Genomic DNA, 19,557 nt, shown 5'->3' with positions numbered 1-19,557 from the left:
TGGGGTGGGAGATTGCAACCTTCACGTGGTCCGCCCTGTGTCGACGAATGCAATCAACCTGACGTGCCCAAACAAGATCAAACAGAACAAGTTGTCCTACAACTTTAGGCTGTGCACGGCATTCGCAAGAAGAAGTTCTTCTGCAGTTTTTGGTTAGTTGCTGATGGGCTGTACAAATGGTAAATGTTTTTTAGAGTTACAACAAGGAACATGAAATCCCCAGGAAGATATTGTTAAGGCTTCTACATAAAAGCCACTGCTGTGGGACTCGAGTATATTATTGTCATGTGTACCCTAGGTACAGTGAAAAGCTTTGTTTCGCTATTCAATCAAATTAAATGATACTGTAATAAATATAATCGAGCCAAACTCAAATACATGAGGAAAGAATGGGCTTGTATTCACCGGAATTTAGGAGGATGAAAGGAATTTTGTAGAAACATATACAATTATTAAGGGATTGGACACGCTAGAGGCAGGAAACATGTTTCCCGATGTTGGGGGAGTCCAGAACCAGGGGCCACAGTTTAAGAATAAGGGGTCGGCCATTTAGGACTGAGATGAGGAAATACTTTTTCACCCAGCCCGTTGTGAATTTGTGGAATTCTCTGCCTCAGAAGGCAGTGGAGGCCGATTCACTGGATGCATTCAAAAGAGAGTTAGATAGAGCTCTTAGGGCTAGTGGAATCAAGGGGATATGGGGAGAAGGCAGGAACGGGGTACTGATTGTGGATGATCAGACATGATCACATTGAATGGCGGTGCAGGCTCGAAGGGCCGAATGGCCTCCTCCTGCACCTGTTGTTTATGTATGTATGTACAGAGGGTAAAACAAAGAGAATAATGCCAGAGTGCAGAACGTAGCTGTCAGCATTGTAGCGTGACAAATCCAGGGGAAATCAGGAGTGGCACGGTGGTGTAGTGGTAGAGCAAGGGACCCCTGGAGAGGACCTCCGATCACCAGCCCTGCGGTCTGCGGTGCTTCTGGCTGCGGCGCGGCGGGGACTTTAGATCTTCGACCGCTGGCCTGCGGCCTACACCAACCTGAAGCCGCCGTGGTCTCCGGTGGGGAGGCACCGACTCAGGGCTTACTGGACTTTACCTGAACTTTACCTTGTCTACACACCTGGACGCCCGCAGAGTGGAGGTCCCAACCACGGGGGAAATGGAGGAGGACCGGCCAAACTTTGTGCCTTCCACCACAGTGATGAATGCTGCAGTGGATGTTTGTGTCAAATTTTTATTGTGTTTTTGTGTGTTCTTTTTTTCATTGTAACCACTGCTGGCAAATTCATTTCACCGCAGTTTATGTGCAAGTGACGCATAAAACTGATTGATTGATTGATTGACTGACTGACTGCCTCACAGCACCAGAGACCCAGGTTTGATCCTGACCACGGGTGCTGTCTGTACAGAGTATGTACATTCTCCTCATGACCTGCGTGGGTTTTCACCGAGATCTTTCGTTTCTTCCGAAGAAACTGTGCTCGGAAACTGGGGAACCTGGAGAAAACCCACGCAGGTCACGGGGAGAACGTACAAACTCCGTACAGGCGGCATCCGCAGTTAGGATCGAACCCGGGTGTCTGGCCATGTCAGGCTGCGACTATATACCGCTGCTCTGGGGCAATGCCAGTAGCTGTAAGCAGTGTTAAACTATTGCTTAGGAAGGAACTGCAGATGCTGATTTACACCAAAGGTAGACACAAAATGCTGGAGTTACTCAGTAGGACAGGCAGCATCTCTGGAGAGAAGGAATAGGAACTGTCTCCGCCTCTTCCTTTCTCCTCACACCCCACCCCCACATCAGTCTGAAGAAGGGTCTCGACCTGAAACGTCACCTATTCCTTCGCTCCATAGACGCTGCATCACCTGCTGAGTTTCTCCAGCATTTTTGTCTACCTTTGATTTTTCCAACATCTGCAGTTCTTTCTTGACCATCCATAAGTGCATTCATGTTTGGCGGGCAGCTCAAGGTGGGCATCGCGTCTACCCCTGGGGACTCCCCTCACCATCCGATGCCCGCAACCAGCCACGCTCCAATTTAGCTGCTGTCATCTGTGAAACTTAAGTCCTCAGATGTCAATTGCCAAAATCAAGTGTAGTATGTGTACTGTAACTCAGCCAGTTTATTTATTGAAGGCAGAACTCATGAAAGACTCGAGCTCTCTGCCAAGAGTAACATGAGTGCAGCCAAAACACTTAAATTTGTCGTAAGAATGAAAGTCTGCAGAAATACTGGGAAGAATATGTTTGAAAACAGGCTTCACTATTACTTTTGCCTGGGTTAAGGTATTAACCATATTGATATCAGAGCAATCTGGCTGGCCCTGCTAAATCACAAAATGTAGAAAAATACAATAAATGCAGTGTATGGAGAGCTATCCTGGGGCATGTTAGAGTTATCCTCCTGTTGAGAGCCAAATCACATTGCTTCAATGAATGAGGAGTGACCTGAATCTTAAGTTGTTTCACTCTTTATAAACACAGAGTGCTGGAGTAACTCAGCGGGTCAGGCAGCATCTCTGGAGAACATTGGTGACATTTCAACAGACAATAGACAATAGGTGCAGGAGTAGGCCATTCGGCCCATCGAGCCAGCACCGCCCGCCATTCAATGTGATCACGGCTGATCATCCCCAATCAGTGCCCCGGTCCTGCCTTCTCTCCATATCCCCTGACTCCGCTATCTTTAAGAGCCCTATCTAGCTCTCTCTTGAAATCATCCAGAGAACCGGCCTCCACGGCCCTCTGAGGCGGAGAATTCCACACACTCACCACTCTCTGTGAGTAAAAGTGTTTTCTCATCTCCGTTCTAAATGGCTTACTCCTTATTCTTAAACTGTGTGGCCCCTGGTTCTGGACTCCCCCAACATCGGGAACATGTTTCCTGCCTCTAGCGTGTCCAAGCCCTTAACAATCTTATATGTTTCAATGAGACAACCTCTCATCCTTCTAAACTCCAGAGTGTACAAGCCCAGTTGCTTCATTCTCTCAGCATATGACAGTCCCACCATCCCGGGAATTAACCTTGTGGACCTGCGCTGCACTCCCTCAATAGCAAGAATGTCCTTCCTCAAATTAGGGGACCAAAACTGCACACAATACTCCAGGTGTGGTCTCACTAGGGCTGTGTACAACTGCAGTTGTGCAGTTTCGGGTCAGGACCCTTCTTCAGACTGAAGATAGGCACGAAGTAGCTGGAACAGCCTCAGCCGATCGGGCGGCATCTGTGTGGAAGAAACATTGGGGTGATGTTTAGGGTCAGGGCCCTTCTACAGACTTGGGAGTGGAGGGGATGGAAATTGAGGTAAGAAAAAGGCCCAGGACAAAGCAGGGCCGGCAGCAGATGACCAAGGAAGGGTGGAGCCCACAATGGCCCGTTGTTGGCTGGGGAAGAGGCGATTACGCAGGGGTACAGGGTTGCGACCAGTGGAACTGTTAGGATGACTAGGGTGGGGAGGGAGGGGAGGGAGGGAGGGAGGGAGGGAGGGAGGGGGAATGCAGAAGTTATTTGAAATTAGTGAAATCAATGTCAGCGAGACCAAGCGCAGGCTCGGCGATCGTTTTGCTGAACACATCCGCTCAGTCCGCATAAATCTATCTGATCACCCGGTTGCTAAACACTTTAACTCCCCCTCCCATTTCCACACTGAACTTTCTGTCCTGGAGAACAAAGGAGGGAAGTGATTAAAACGAAATGTTTCACCTTCCATCACAGTGAGGAATGTGGAGGGGTCACTGTGGTGGATGTTTATGTTAAAATGTCTTTTGTGTGTTTTGTTGTTTTTTTATTGGTAAGGCTGTACGGCAAATCAAATTCCTCGTAAGTTGCAAAACATACTCGGTTAATAAAGTATGATTATGATGTATTGTCTTTCTGCTGACTGGTTAGCACGCACCAAAAGCTTTTCACTGTACTGCAGATAGACACAAAAAGCTGGAGTAACTCAACGGTTAAGACAGCATCTCTGGCTAGAAGGATTCAGAAGGAGACTCTTCTGCAGACCCAGGGTCTCGACACGAAACGTCACCCATTCCTTCTCTCCAGTGATGCTGCCTGTCCCGCTGAGTTACTCCAGCATTTTGTGTCTATTTTCGGTTTAAACCAGCATCTGCAGTTGGTGCAGTGCGTGACAAAAAACTAGACTGAACTGGGATTAAAAATAGCGGAGCAATTGGGACCAGCACTCTAAGAGTCGCCTTGCCTGGCCAGCATCTTAGAGTGACCTAGATATCGGGTCCTGACAGCCTGTTTGACTAAAACGACAGGCGGAGTTGATTCACTTTTAACACAGAGTTCAAGTAAGTAATTTCCCAGCTGCGGTCACTGGCAGGAGATGAGACGTGGGAGTTCTGGCGAAGATTCCATCCCTCGCAGCTCAGAACAGCGGCCAAAGCCAAGCCCTCTCACGGCTGCCTTGGCAGCAACCCGTATACATCACCAACGGCCGAGAGAGAGGAATCAAAGCACTCTCCCACAGAGTCGTACCTCCATCCCAAATGTTGCCTATCCATGTCCTCCACAGATGCTGCCTGACCCGCTGAGTTACTCCGGCACTCTATGTCCACCTACAAACCTGTACGTCTTTCGAATGTTTGATTAGTACAGGTGTCAGAGGTTATGGGGAGGGGGCAGGAGAGTGGGGTTAGGAGGGTCATCAGGTCATGTCACAAGGAATGGGAGTAGAATTAGGCCATCAAGTCAACTCCGCCATTGAGTCATGGTCGAACAATCTCTCCCTCCTAACCGCACTCTCCTGCCTTCTCCCCATAACCCCTGACACCCGTACTAATCAAGAAACGAGGGAGACAGATCAGCCATGATTGCATAGCCTAGTAGACTTGATGGGCCGAATGGCCTAATTCTAATCCTATCACTTATGACCTTACGATCTAATTGGGGAGGAAACCGGAGCAACCGGAGAAAACGCACGCTGTCGCAGGGAGAACGTACAAACTCCAGCACTTTGTGTCTGAAGAAGGCTTGGATAGAGTGGATGTGGAGAGGATGTTTCCACTAGCGGGAGAGTTTAGGACCAGAGGGCGCAGCCTCAGAATTAAAGGACATTCCTTTAGGAAGGAGATGAGGAGGAATTTATTTAGTCAGAGGGTGGTGAATCTGTGGAATTCTTTGCCACTGCTGGAAGTGTAGGTCAAGTCATAAGGTTTTTTAAGGCGGAGATTGCCAGATTCTTGATTAGTACGGGTGTCTGGGATTATGGGGAGAGGGCAGGAGAAGATGGTTGAGAGGGAAAAAAAGATCGGCCATGATTGAATGGCGGAGTGGACTTGATGGCCCGAATTTACAATACGACCTACAAAATTCTTAAGGGGTTGGACAGGCTAGATGCAGGAAGATTATTCCCGATGTTGGGGAAGTCCAGAACAAGGGGTCACAGTTTAAGGATAAGGGGGAAATCTTTCAGGACCGAGATGAGAAAAACATTTTTTCACACAGAGTGATGAATCTCTGGAATTCTCTGCCACAGAAGGTAGTTGAGGCCACAGTTCATTGGCTATATTTAAGAGGGAGTTAGATGTGGCCCTTGTAGCTGAAGGTGTCATGGGGTATGGAGAGAAGGCAGGTACGGGATACTGAGTTGGATGATCAGCCATGATCATATTGAATGGTGGTGCAGGCTCGAAGGGCCGAATGGCCTACTCCTGCACCTATTTTCTATGTTTCGATGTTTCTATGTTTCAATGAATAGCCTGATTCTGCTCCTGGGACCCATGAAGTGTCCCAATCCAAAACTCACAATAAACTAAAACTGGAACTGAAAAATTCTCAAATTGAGAGTTTTAGAGAATAAGGCACTGTAAATCTTTAAAGAATATCTAACAGAGGAGTTGTCCAGCAAAAGACTTGTTTTAACACTTGACAAATAGACTCGTTGCACAGGATACGAACTTTGCAGAAGGAACAAGCTGCCCCATAGCAGAAGTGTCCACGTGTGCGGGGCCAGGAACTGGAAGTACCCCGAGCTAATTCTGCTACCCTGTACCACCATCATCTATTGCAACAAGTGATGGCTCCCACTGATTGTCGCCGGAAGCTTGCGTTGACAGCGAGGTCAACATTTCTAACGTGGAAGATGGACATGGAAGAACAAGGAGCAACAAGTGAAGAAATGTGATTGGCTTTTTTTATGTCTGCAAATTAGGCAGTAGATCCATGTTACAAGTCTTTGTAAGTCATTGTTAATACAATCCTTCCATTTTGTGGTGGTTTGTGCAAAGGCCGCATCATTTGCAGACGCATTGCAACTCTCTAAGGGCCCCAGTGCTTTGTACAGTGTTCCGATCGAGCAGACAATGTGAAACCTTTCATCTATCCACAAGATCTGCCTTCAGACAATAGTTGGGTAGAACTGCTTGCGTGACACGACTATTGTCTTAATGCAAGACCGTAATCAAACGGCGCTGAAACAGGATACGCAGAGGAAACAGACCAGCTGACGTTAGACTTAGGGGTTGTCACGGTGGCGTAGCAGCGGTAGAGTTGCTGCGTTATGGGACTGTCCCACTTAGGCTATTTTTAGGCGATTGTCATAGTCGCAGCAGGTCGCCGAAAAAATTGCGACTGGACCCCCTTTCGACATAAAATTTGAAATAGAATCATTACTTTAACAACAAAAAAAAACGAAGGGGGGATCTTATAGAAACTTACAAAATTCTTAAGGGGTTGGACACGCTAGATGCAGGAAGATTGTTCCCGATGTTGGGGAAGTCCAGGACAAGGGGTCACAGTTTAAGGATAAGGGACTGTGATGAGGAAAACATTTTTCACACAGAGTGTGGTGAATCTGTGGGATCTTCTGCCACAGAAGGTAGTTGAGGGCACAGTTCATTGGCTATATTTAAGAGGGAATTAGATGTGGCCCTTGTGGCTAAAGGGATCAGGGGGTATGGAGAGAAGGCAGGTACGGGATACTGAGTTGGATGATCAGCCATGATCATATTGAATGGCGGTGCAGGCTTGAAGGGCCGAATGGCCTACTCCTGCACCTAATTTCTATGTTTCTATGAAGTCAGCACCGGCGACAACCTACGTCAGGAGAAATCAAGCTACGCTCATCGGCGCCAAGCTCATCCAATTATGTCTTGTATTAAGACAATAGTCTTGTCACACAAGCAGTTCAACCAAAACACAGGTGTCAGGGGTTATGGGGAGAAGGCAGGAGAATGGGGTTAGGAGGGAGAGCTAGATCAGCCATGATTGAATGGTGGAGTAGACTTGATGGGCCGAATGGCCCAATTCTACTCCTATTCCTTACGACATAGTTATGGAGGAACTCAGCGGGTCAGGCAGCATCTTTGGAGGGAATGGACAGATGACCATTTCGGGTCAGGACCCTCCCTTCAGATTGAGTTACTCCAGCACTTTATGTTTTGCTCAAGATTCCAGCATCTGCAGTTCCTTGTGTCTCCATTTCCTGAAGGCCATTGGCATTGAATAAGATGTTCAAGAAAAAACAAGTACAGTAACAGGAATAAAGTTATTTGTAACAATGGTTTTTCTATGTTAACGAGTATGCTTGATTTTTAAATAGTGGACTTTTAAAGATTCAATCATTGGTTTTGTTTTTAGTCTGGCGATACGGGTGTAGAAAGGCCATTCGGCCCATCGATTTCACGCCGACTATCGATTGCCCCTTTCACACTAGTTCCATGTTATCTCACTTTCTCATCCACTCCCTACACACTTAGGGTCATTTTACTGTACTGTAAGGTCCTGTGAGGCTTTAGCGAGGTGCCGTGGCCTCTTGGCGGACTGCGGGACCGGTGGTGGGGGGAGCTGGAGACGGCAGACGCGAGGAGCGAGGGTGAACCAGGGTAATGCCTCCAGCTGCAGGCTTCAAGGTCGGCTGCAGGGGGCGCCCCAGGGACACAAAGATGGCCGGGCGAGGAGATTAGCGGGACGTCGGTTCGCTGGCCGAACGGTTCAAGTCTACTCCACCATCCATCATGGCTTATCCAACTCTCCCTCCTAACCCTATCCTCCTGCCTTCTCTCCATAACTCCCATACGAATCAAGAATCCACCTATCTCTGCCTTCAAAATATCCACTGACGTGGCCTCCAATCCACGGATTCACCACCCTCTGACTAAAGAAACTCTTCCTCATCTCCTTCCTAACACAACGTCCTTTAATTCCGAGGCTACAACCTCTAGTCTGAGACTCTCCCACTAGTGGAAACATCCTCTCCACATCCGCTCTATCCAAGCCTTGTACTATTCTGTATGTTTCAAATGAGGTCCCCCCTCATTCTTCTAAACTCCAGCGAGCACAGGCCCAGTGCCGACAAGCACTCATCGTAAGTGTTTCTGGGGATCATTCTCGTAAACCACCTATGGACCCTCTCCAGAGCTGGCACGTCCTTCCTCAGGTATGGCGCCCAAAATTGCTCACCCTTCTCCAAGTGCGGACTAACCAGCTCCTTACACAGCCTCAGCATTACATAGAAACATAGACAATAGGTGCAGGAGTAGGCCATTCGGCCCTTCGAGCCTGTACCCCCATTCAATATGATCATGGCTGATCATCCAACTCAGTATCCCATACCTGCCTTCGCTCCATACTCCCTGATCCCTTTAGCCACAAGGGCCACATCTAACTCCCTCTTAAATATAGCCAATGAACTGGCCTCAACTACCTTCTGTGGCCGAGAATTCCACAGATTCACCACTCTCTGTGTAAAAAATGATTTTCTCATCTCGGTCCTAAAAGACTTCCCTCTTATCCTTAAACTGTGACCCCTTGTTCCGGACTTCCCCAACATCGGGAATAATCTTCCTGCATCTAGCCTGTCCAACCCCTTAAGAATTTTGTAAGTTTCTATAAGATCCCCCCCTCAATCTTCTAAATTCTAGCGAGTACAAGCCGAGTCTATCCAGTCTTTTTTCATATGAAAGTCCTGACATCCCAGGAATCAGTCTGGTGAACTCTGTACTCCCTCTATGGCAAGAATGTCTTTCCTCAGATTAGGAGACCAAAACTGTACGCAATACTCCAGGTGTGGTCTCACCAAGGCCCTGTACAACTGCAGTAGAACCTCCCTGCTCCTATACTCAACATTCGGGTGTGTAACTCGGCAATTGCACATGTGACAAAAAAAATGCACCATTGAAACCTTCGCTGTAAAACAATTAATCGCAACATTTTACAAAACAAATAATCTCACAGACACACGTTCCTTTTTAATATAATTGACTAGTTTACCTTTAATGAAAAGGGGTTTTCTGTTGGCACAAGTTTACGATTAAATAAATAAAGCATTTAGTCAAAACCATCTATATATACTATACAAAAGACCGGCAGATATATTCAATTAAGGATACTGCGGAGAAATAAAAACGTGCTTTCAGAAGGGAACATAATGAACTGTGTAAAATAAGTAGATTTACATCTGAATGGTACAATATGTAAATACAAATTTAAATTTAAATACTGTTCTTATACGTGGCGGTCAGAAGACATGATATACATTGGGAATGTACACAAACGTGTAAGATATATTAATGATGGGTCATGAGTGTATCAAACCGTTGATAACACAGGGTTACTAATAATTATAACACTAGGACACATAGAGCTAATATGCTGTGATTTCTCAGTCCAATATATATTCCATAAATACAAAGTATATTTCGAGGGTCTCGACGGCAAAACGAGCAGCATTCTGAACATACCTAACAAGATTCAGTTCCGTCTGAGCCCAAGTTAATGAAACACGGTTTCCTGGCCTCTGAATTTCTTCATAAATTTCAAAAAGTATCCTGAATATGTGTTGTTTTTTTTCCAATGCATTTTCTACAAGATTGATGCTTTGACTAGGCATGGCACAATCTTAAAACATCTTCTTCTGTGGTCCTTCAGCAACGATATAACTGTCCAAGAAAGACATTGCCCCATATTCAGTGGCAGACTGGGTCTAAAAATATTGGTTGCCAGGAGACAAAGGGGGCCCACTTCATCAGGGGCCCACTTGCCATCGGGGCAAGCTGGCACCCTGGCCAATCCGCCACTGGCCACATATGGTTTTCACAGATGCGAAATGTAGTCCAAGCCACACAGTAATGGACCATTTGATCACTTGGAAGCATTGGGGAACACGGGCTTCATTCCGGGCTATCCGTTACCATTTGTATCTTTGTCCAAAGATTTAGCTACACAGAGAGTCCTCCGTGATATATTACAACTAGAAATACACGTGATCTCCCTGTGGTAACTGTCTACTAATACCTGATTTAAAACCGATGGGCTAATTGCTGCAACCAATTTTAACAATTTGTTGGTACACAAAAACGCTGGAGAAACTCAGCGGGTGCAGCAGCATCTATGAAGCGAAGGAAATAGGCAACGTTTCGGGCCGAAACCCTTCTTCAGACCAAAATCGAAAGAACACAAAAATGCTGGAGAAACTCAGCGGGTGCAGCAGCATCTATGGAGCGAAGGAAATAGGCAACGTTTCGGGACGAAACCCTTCCGGGTTTCGGCCCGAAACGTTGTCTATTTCCAGAAGGGTTTCGGGCCGAAACGTTGCCTATTTCCTTCGCTCCCATAGATGCTGCTGCACCCGCTGAGTTTCCCCAGCGTTTTTGTGTGCCTTCGATTTTCCAGCATCTGCAGTTCCTTCTATAACAATTTGTTTGCAGTTTAGAGATGCAGTGTGGAAACAGGCCCTTCGGCCCACCGAGTCCGCACCGACCATCGATCACCCCGCTCACACCCGATCTACGTAATCCTACTTTCTCATCCACTCCCCCGACAATTTCACACTTATGTCGAGCCAATTAACCTTCAAACCCGCACGTCTTCGGGGTGTGGCAGGGAACCGGAGCGCCCGGAGGAAACCCGCGCAGCCACGGGGAGAACGCGCAAACTCCGCACGGGCAGCAGAAACGTCACCGAGACACAAGGCCAAATTTGCTTTCATTCTCTCTCCTGTTTTCTGTGCGGCAACAACTAAAATCTATTAACTTCTTAAGAATTAAGAATTAAGATGACTTTTTTTTGCATTGATATCGTTATTGCTGAGTGAAAGGGCTTGAGCAGTTCGTCCTCATCAGCATCAAGTGGTCTTTCAGGATTCCTTCACGACAGAGCTCAAAATAGGGTCCATAGAATCACCGGGACCTCCTTCCATTTGTGCAACAAACTCACCACGCCCACCTCACCCAGAATCCAGGACGTCACCCTCGTGGGGTAAGGTATCTTGCCCCCCATCGACTCCGAGGCCATTTCATAACTTTTACAGAGAACTACTTCAAAACCAGGAAGAGCGTACGCTACATCACGTCCCGTCCTTCACACAGAAGCCGACTGCCAACAGAACTGACAAAAGTCTTTCCAAAACAAAAATAAAAAATATTCAAACCACAGTTTAAGAGAAAATGCACCTGAGATAAAATTATAGACTTGCCGGCCTCTCGATGTGTAAAGTCTGTCCTACATCTGAGACGGTTTGTCACATTATACAAGGTCTAACGCACAATTGCTACCCACGGTTGGTACTGGATTGCCAAATTTGGGAACAATATCAAGGTTTACTTGCATAGGCACACCAGTCACACATAGTTTGCACTGCGTACAGGAGTGATACCACTAAATGTTTTTTGGTTGATGAATAGTGAAAGGCCTGGATAGAGTGGATGCGGAGAGGATGTTTCCACTTGTGGAAGAGTCTAGGACCAGAGGTCACAGCCTCAGAATAAAAGGACATTCCTTTAGGAAGGAGACAATAGACAGTAGACAATAGGTGCAGGAGTAGGCCATTCGGCCCTTCGAGCCAGCACCGCCATTCAATGTGATCATGGCTGATCATCCTCAATCAGTACCCCGTTCCTGCCTTCTCCCCATTCCCCTGGCCTCAGAATAAAAGGACATACCTTTGGAAAGGAAGTGAGGAGGAATTTCTTTAATCAGAGGGCGGTGAATCGCTGGAATTTATAGTGGAGGCTGAGTCAATGGATAATTTTAAGGCGGAGATTGATAGGTTCTTGATTAGGGTGGGTGTGAAAGGAAATAGGGGAAGGCAGGAGAATGGGGCCAGGAGGGAGAGATAGATCAGCCATGATTGAATGGAGGAGTAGACTTGATGGGCCGAATGGCCTAATTCTGCTCCTTGAACTTATGCCCATATAAACCTCAGATCTGCAATAAAATAATTTATTGATGCAGGAAGTTGGAACTTATATCCATGGGCTAGGTTAGTGAATTCACTCAATGTAAGTATGTAGTTAGAATGAAGTGAACCTGGGGGAGATACAACACAGTTTTGAGCGCCCAAAAAGAACTAAAAAGCAAGTTCAGTTCCAAAACATTCAAATCGATCATTTTTCAGAAGTTGCCTAATTTAAGCAACAAATATACTCAGATGATAGACACAGAAAGCTGCAGTAACTCAGCGGGACAGACAGCATCTCAGGATAGATGGAATAGGTGATGTTTTGAGTAGAGACTATGAGATTGCAGTGTGACAGGGTCAGGTTGGGGGAGTGGGCAGATGCATGGCAGATGAAGTTTAATGCGGATAAAAGTGAGGTTATCCACTTTGGTAGCAAAAACAGGGAGGCAGATTACCATCTAAATGGCGTCAAGTTGGGAAAAGGGGAAGTACAATGGGATCTAGGGGTCCTTGTACATCAGTCTATGAAAGTAAGCATGCAGGTACAGCAGGCAGTGAAGAAAGCGAATGGCATGTTGGCCTTTATAACAAGAGGATTTGAATATAGGAGCAAAGAGATCCTTCTGCAGTTGTACAGAGCCCTAGTGAGACCACACCTGGAGTATTGTGTGCAGTTTTGGTCCCCTAATTCGAGCAAGGACATTCTTGCTATTGAGGGAATGCAGCGTAGGTTTACAAGGTTAATTCCTGGGATGGCAGGACTGTAATATGCTGAGAGAATGGAGCAGCTGGGCTTGTACACTCCGGAGTTTAGAAGGATGAGAGGCAATCTCATTGAAACATTTAAGATTGTTAAGGGTTTGGACACGCTTGAGGCAGGAAACATGTTCCCGATGTTGGGGGAGTCCAGAACCAGGGGACACGGTTTAAGAATAAGGAGTAAGCCATTTAGAACGGAGACAAGGAAACACTTTTTCTCACAGAGAGTGGTGAGTCTGTGGATTTCTCTGCCTCAGAGGGCGGTGGAGGCAGGTTCTCTGGATGCTTTCAAGAGAGAGCTAAATAAGGCTCTTAAAAATAGCAGAGTCAGGGGATATGGGGAGAAGGCAGGAACGGGGTACTGATTGGGGATGATCAGCCATGATCACATTGAATGGCGGTGCCGGCTCGAAGGGCCGAATGGCCTAATCCTGCACCCATTGTCTATTGTCTATTGAGACTGAAGAAGGGTGTTGGCCAGAAATATCACCCATTCCTTCTCTCCAGAGATGCCGCCTGTCCCGCTGAGTTACTCCAGCATTTTGTGTCTGTCTTCGGTGTAAACCAGCATCTGCAGTTCCCTCCTGCACGAATAAACGCAGACACAGATATCGGCACTAATGTCCACCAGCGTCATAACTCCTTTCTTCTAGGAACCCTAACCCTTCAAAAATTCGAAACAAGGTTTGAAGTCCACAACAAAATATAAAACCAACCTTGTCTTACACTAACTGAAGAGCTGGCAAATGTGGCTTAATGCCAATCTTAACACAGTTGATAAATCACAGAAATTGTGGACAACCCAAACAGGTAACAAGTAATCCAGAACAGTAAAACCCCTTGTGACTCATTCAACAGGCCAAGTAAAATAAAATCTGGTTTAAAACTGGAGGTAGTCAGCTGTTCTTAAGTCTTTTAGTGTCACTTCATTAGATTTCATGGTCGAAAGTTACGATCTGCTCATCTTATATTTAACTATCATTAACAATACTGTCTAGTTTAGTGGTCACAAAAAACGCAGTCTTTCAGAATCGGATGCAGTGGTTTCCGGCCCAGCTCATGTCTGGTAGAAGTGGTGGTAGTGGTGGTGGTGTTCGTGGTGGTGGTGGTGTTCGTGTCTCTGGATCATGCGGCCAACATGTCCGTCGTAGAGCAGGAGTGACGGCAGGTCCTTCACGTGCTCCTGCTCGGCCACCCGCGGCGAGGGCTGGAAGGTCTTGTAGGCTTGCTGGGCCTCCCTGGCCTTCTGCCGGTGCTTCCTGTGGCCCGGCGGATGCTGCGGGGCGAGCTGCGCCGGTGGACACGGGATACCCGGGCCGGCCGCTGCCGCCGCTGCCGCGGGAGTGGATGCCGTCGGCACGTGAGGACCCTGCGAGGATTTGCTCCTTCCCACCTTGCCGGCCGCTCCCGCCGCGGCGACTTTACCCGGAGCCTTGGGCGATTTAACCGAATGCTTGGCGCTGTCCTGGCTACGCAGTCGTTGCTGCAGTTCCACCGCCCTGCTGTGCGCGGGAGGGTGGCCGTGTCCGGGGTCGATGGGTTGCGATCGCCTGTGGTGGCCGTGCGATGCGTCGGGCTCATGGGAGCGCGACCTGGCTTGCTGCCAAACCCTCGACTGGTTCTCCTTCCTGGAGGCCGCTGGAGTTGAACCTGCTTGAGACGGACGCGTACGTTAGTCGGCAAGTAAAGTCGAAGGTGGATACAAAATGCCGGAGTCGCTCGGCGGGACAGGCAGCAACTCTGACGAGAAGGAACGGGCGACATTTCGGCTTCGAGACCCTTCGTCGGATCAGTAAAGTTTTCACTGTAACTCCGTACGCCTGACAATAAACTGAACTGAGCAGGATGGAGGGGTACAGAGATGATTTACGAGGATGTTGCCAGGACTCGAGGGTCTGAACTACAGGGAGAGGTTGAGCAGGCTGGGTCTCTAGTCCTTGGAGTACAGGTGGATGAGGGGTGATCTTATAGAGGTGTATAAAATCATGAGAGGAATAGATCGGGTAGATGCACAGAGTCTCTTGCCCAGTGTAGGGGAATCGAGGACCAGAGGACATAGGTTTAAGGTGTTTAAGAGGGAACTGCAGATGCTGGAGAATCGAAGGTTACACAAAAAAGCTGGAGAAACTCAGCGGGTGCAGCAGCATCTATGGAGCGAAGGAAATAGGCAACGTTTCGTCCCGAAACGTTGCCTATTTCCTTCGCTCCATAGATGCTGCTGCACCCGCTGAGTTTCTCTAGGTTTAAGGTGAATGGGAAAAGATTTAACAGGAATCTGAGGGGTAACTTTTTAACACAAAGGATGGTGGGTGTATGGAACGAGCTGCCAGAGGAGGTAGTTGAGGCTGGGATTACCCTAACATTTAAGAAACAGTTAGACGGGTACATGGATAGGGACCAAACGCGGGCAGGTGGGACTGATGTAGCTGGGACATGTTGGCTGGTGTGGGCAAGTTGGGCCGAAGGGCCTGTTTCCACCCTGTATCACTCTATGCAACGATATTCATCAAACAAATAGCCAAGTTTATATTCTGGGACAGAGTGCCGAGTATGATGAAATAAAAAGTTACAGCAGATGTTGGTTTGCACCGAAGATAGACGCAAAGTGCTGGAGTAACTCAGCGGATCAGGCAGCATCTCTGGAGAAAATGGGAAGCGTGACGTTATGGGTCGGGACCCTTCTTCAGAGTTGATACATTGCTGGTATAGAACCAAGGGTGGCATCGTGGCGCCGCTGGTAGAGAGGATGGCGATGCTGGCTGCAGCCGGCACCCCGTGGCACGGAGTTCAAGCGGTGACCGCGGGAGGCCACACTCTAAAGGCGTGCGGGATTGTAGGTTAATTGGCTTCTGTGAATTGTCCCCATTGCCCCAGATAGAACTAGTGTACGGGTGATTGGTGGCCGGCACGGACTCGGCAGGCTGAAGGGCCTGTTTCCACTCTGTATATCTAAACTAAATTAAACTGAACTCTTAAAGGGTTGGACAGGGTAGATGCAGAAAATGTTTTCCTGATGTTGTGTTGAGTCCAGAGCCAGGGGACACAGTTTAAGAATAAGGGGTAAGCCATTTAGGACTGAGATGAGAAAAAACTTTTTCACCCGGTGAGTTGTGAATCTGTGGAATTCTCTGCCTCAGAGGGCAGTGGAGGCCGGTTCTCTGGATACTTTCAAGAGAGAACTAGATAGGGCTCTTAAAGATAGTGGAGTCAGGGGATATGGGGAGAAGGCAGGAACGGGGTACTGATTGGGGATGATCAGCCATGATCACATTGAATGGCGGTGCTGGCTCGAAGGGCCGAATGGCCTACTCCTGCACTCATTGTCTAATATACCTGGTCCAAATTTTGAGGTGTAGTTTTCTATCCCTGCCAAGTCAAGGTAGTGGTTTCTCCTCTCTGTGTTGTCATCCAGACAATGCTGAGCGCAGGTGTTGTGTTGGGGATGCTGGTCGCTGTTGTGGCGTCTGTGAGAGAGAGGAGGTTAGTGACGTACAGACCACATGAGGCACATCTCTGTATCTGAAGCCCCGACATGCACTGTGATGTTTAGGACACACACCCGGTCTATTATATAAAAAGTAAATGCCATTCAGAACACTATCATAATGATATGATGCTGAGATGAACCTGAAGCTAGGAACGTGTTTCTAGCTTCAGGTTCCTGGGAGTCAACTTCTCCGATGACCTCTCTTGGACCCACAATACCTCTACTCTGATCAAGAAGGCTCATCAGCGTCTCTTCTTCCTGAGGAGACTGAAGAAGGTCCATCTGTCTCCACAGATCCTGGTGAACTTCTACCGCTGCACCATCGAGAGCATCCTTACCAACTGCATCACAGTATGGTATGGCAACTGCTCTGTCTCCGACCGGAAGGCATTGCGGAGGGTGGTGAAAATTGCCCAACGCATCACCGGTTCCTCGCTCCCCTCCATTGAGTCTGTCCAAAGCAAGCGCTGTCTGCGGAGGGCGCTCAGCATCGCCAAGGACTGCTCTCACCCCAACCATGGACTGTTTACCCCCCTACTATCCGGGAGGCGCTACAGGTCTCTCCGTTGCCGAACCAGCAGGTCCAGGAACAGCTTCTTCCCGGCGGCTGTCACTCTACTCAACAACGTACCTCGGTGACTGCCAATCACCACCCCCCCCCCCCCCGGAATACTTATTATTATTTATTCAAATCATTTGCTATGTCGCTCTTCCAGGGAGATGCTAAATGCATTTCGTTGTCTCTGCACTGTACACTGACAATGACAATTAAAAATTAAAATTGAATCTGAATCAGATATGATGCTGAGTGTTTGCACTGAGTGTCTGCACAGCTCCCACAACCAACAAATGCTGCGTTTCTCCCACACACACGTGGAAATGTGCTTCTTCACGGAGACAGAGAGACACAGAGAGAATGGAGACAGACAGACAGAGACAGCGAGAGAGAGATGGGGAGTGAGAGAGACAGAGAGAAAGAGACACACACACAAGCACACAGACAGAGGTGGTGAGACAGGGAGAGAGAGAGAGAGAGAGAGAGAGGCGGAGAGAGAAGGAGGGAGATGGAGAGGGAGAAAGAAAGAAAGAGAGAGAGAGAGAAAGAGAGAGAGAGAGAGAGAGGACCGCCTTCATTGAGTAGATGAAGATATAATTAGACACACTTCCGATCTGGAAATCACCTGTGAATATTTTTCCAATTGTATAATCTAATTCTTAGGCTAAAATAAAATGAATTGAGATGTGGGAAACTGATTACTGAACTCTTTAGTGGTTGAATTTTAAGCCATGGACACTATCAAACTCCCATTCATTGAACACACTGCAAGAATCCGGATGGCACTTGTCGATTGGGAAGGCTTGAGACGTTTCATGCATTGCTTACTGGAGAGGCGGGCGAGATTTCTTCTCTGGGTTCTTTGACTCCTCCACACTTTTGCTGTCAGCCTTTGTCCACGGACTGCTAGCATCTAAGACGGACAAGAGAACCGAGGATATTAGTTTTCCAGCTCTTGAGTTGATCAGGTACGCACAAGCGAGGCAATTGCAAATTAAAGTTGCGAGCGCTGGCATTAATGTCTGGTTATTTATCCCTTCACCAATTACACTTCACCACACACATCATGTTCAATGATCACGTATCTATGTACTTCAGGCCAGGTCAGGTCGGGGGGAGTTCCCCCCCGCCACGGGTACCATGTAATCCCGTGCTACCCGCTCCATGGTCGGATAGTCAGCGACTAAACCATCTGCCCCACCTGGTTTTCCAGGTGAGGAGGGGGCTGTGGACCCCCAGCAGGACCAAAAACAAGACCTGCCAAAGGGCGGATGAGCCCCTAGCGAGCCGACGGTAATCCGCACTTCAGTAGAAGTTGTGATCACTGTCGTACATGGCATTGTAAGAAATGATGATAAAGCACGCGCGCACGCACACGCACACACGCACGCACACGCACACACACACCAAAATCCCGTACTTCTAGCGGCGGAAGTCCGCAGGAACTGGAGGACAGGAATGTATGGTGCGTCCGTCACCGTTCCCGTCGGAAACCAGCGCCACTGCGTCGCTAATGTTTTCAACAATGATGATATACACTGTAAATGGGATTTTTGCACACAACAAAAAGCTTTTCACTGTACCTCATTACACATGACAATAAACTAAACTGAACTGTAAATATCATATGTAGGAAGGAACTGCAGATGTTGGTTTAAACCGAAGGTAGTCACAAAAAGCTGGAGTAACTCAGCGGGTCAGACAGCATCTTCTTTAGACATACAGTGCGGAAACAGTGCCCTTCATTCCACCGAGTCCGCGCCGACCAGCGAACCCCGCACATTAACGCTATCCAGCACACACCAGGGACAATTTTCACTTACACCAAGCCAATTAACCTACAAACCTGTATGTCTTTGGAGTGTGGGAGGAAACAGAAGATCTCGGAGAAAACCCACGAGGGTCGCGGGGAGAACGTACAAACTCCGTTGAGACAGCACACGTAGTTGGGATCGAACCCGCTGGGGTCTCCAGCGCTGTAAGGCAGCAACTCTACCACTGTGCCACCCTGTAAGCACCTCTAGAGAATAGGGATGGGTGGCGTTTCAGGTCGAGATCCTTTTTCAGACTGGTGTGAAGAGAAGTCTCGACCCAAAACACCACCTATTGTTTTTCTCCAGCGATGCTGCCTGACCCGCTGAGTTGCTCCAGCTTTTTGTGTCCATCTTCGGTAAACTCCATAAATATGAATATTTTAAACAAATTCAGTTAAGCCCTCAAAGAAATGTTATTTCTACAAGATGACCTTGTGTTCACCGTCAATGCTGTTACTCATTAAGATACGCATTTAAATGGATTCCTTTATAATAAGCCTCCAATGCATTTCCTCCGACATTGACATATCTATAAATCTGGAGGTCAGATTTCTTGATTTTCTTCCAAGAAAATGGAACATAAACCATTCCCCAATTTTTCTAGTACCTCTTGTCTTAATGAGCTTCAAAAGAGAGGAAAAAAAAAATCAGCCACAAATTCCTTTAATGCCCAATCTTGTTTCCTTTAAGTTGGATACATTCCATCTGTGGACTGATCAAGGATTCACTATAGTCCAATCGTTAGTTTTCCCCGCAAATCAAAGACATTAGTCTGACTTGAATCATCTGAAAGGGTGTACTGTTAAT

General features: G+C 47.6%; 1 protein-coding gene across 3 annotated transcripts in view; it reads right to left on the bottom strand.

Moving 5' to 3' along the window:
* Nucleotides 1-12,040: 12,040 nt before the first annotated feature.
* Nucleotides 12,041-19,557, bottom strand: part of LOC129705031 (protein naked cuticle homolog 1-like) — an 85,146-nt gene continuing 77,629 nt past the window's right edge. For 2 of the 3 annotated variants that reach the window (XM_055648411.1, XM_055648409.1), the window contains 3 exons: nt 17,765-17,849; nt 16,227-16,357; nt 12,041-14,546 (listed from right to left, as the gene is read on the bottom strand). In XM_055648411.1, coding sequence (XP_055504386.1) covers nt 13,951-14,546; nt 16,227-16,357; nt 17,765-17,849 — 812 coding nt within the window. In that variant the 3' untranslated portion in view covers nt 12,041-13,950. The remainder of the gene's footprint in view (nt 14,547-16,226; nt 16,358-17,764; nt 17,850-19,557) is intronic. The other variant, XM_055648410.1, reaches the window with a different exon arrangement.

Source organism: Leucoraja erinacea, chromosome 17 (genome assembly GCF_028641065.1).
Source record: "Leucoraja erinacea ecotype New England chromosome 17, Leri_hhj_1, whole genome shotgun sequence".
Lineage (NCBI taxonomy): Eukaryota > Metazoa > Chordata > Chondrichthyes > Rajiformes > Rajidae > Leucoraja > Leucoraja erinaceus.
The sequence above is the reverse complement of the archived record's forward strand: the minus strand, read 5'-3'. Positions and strand labels throughout refer to the sequence as shown.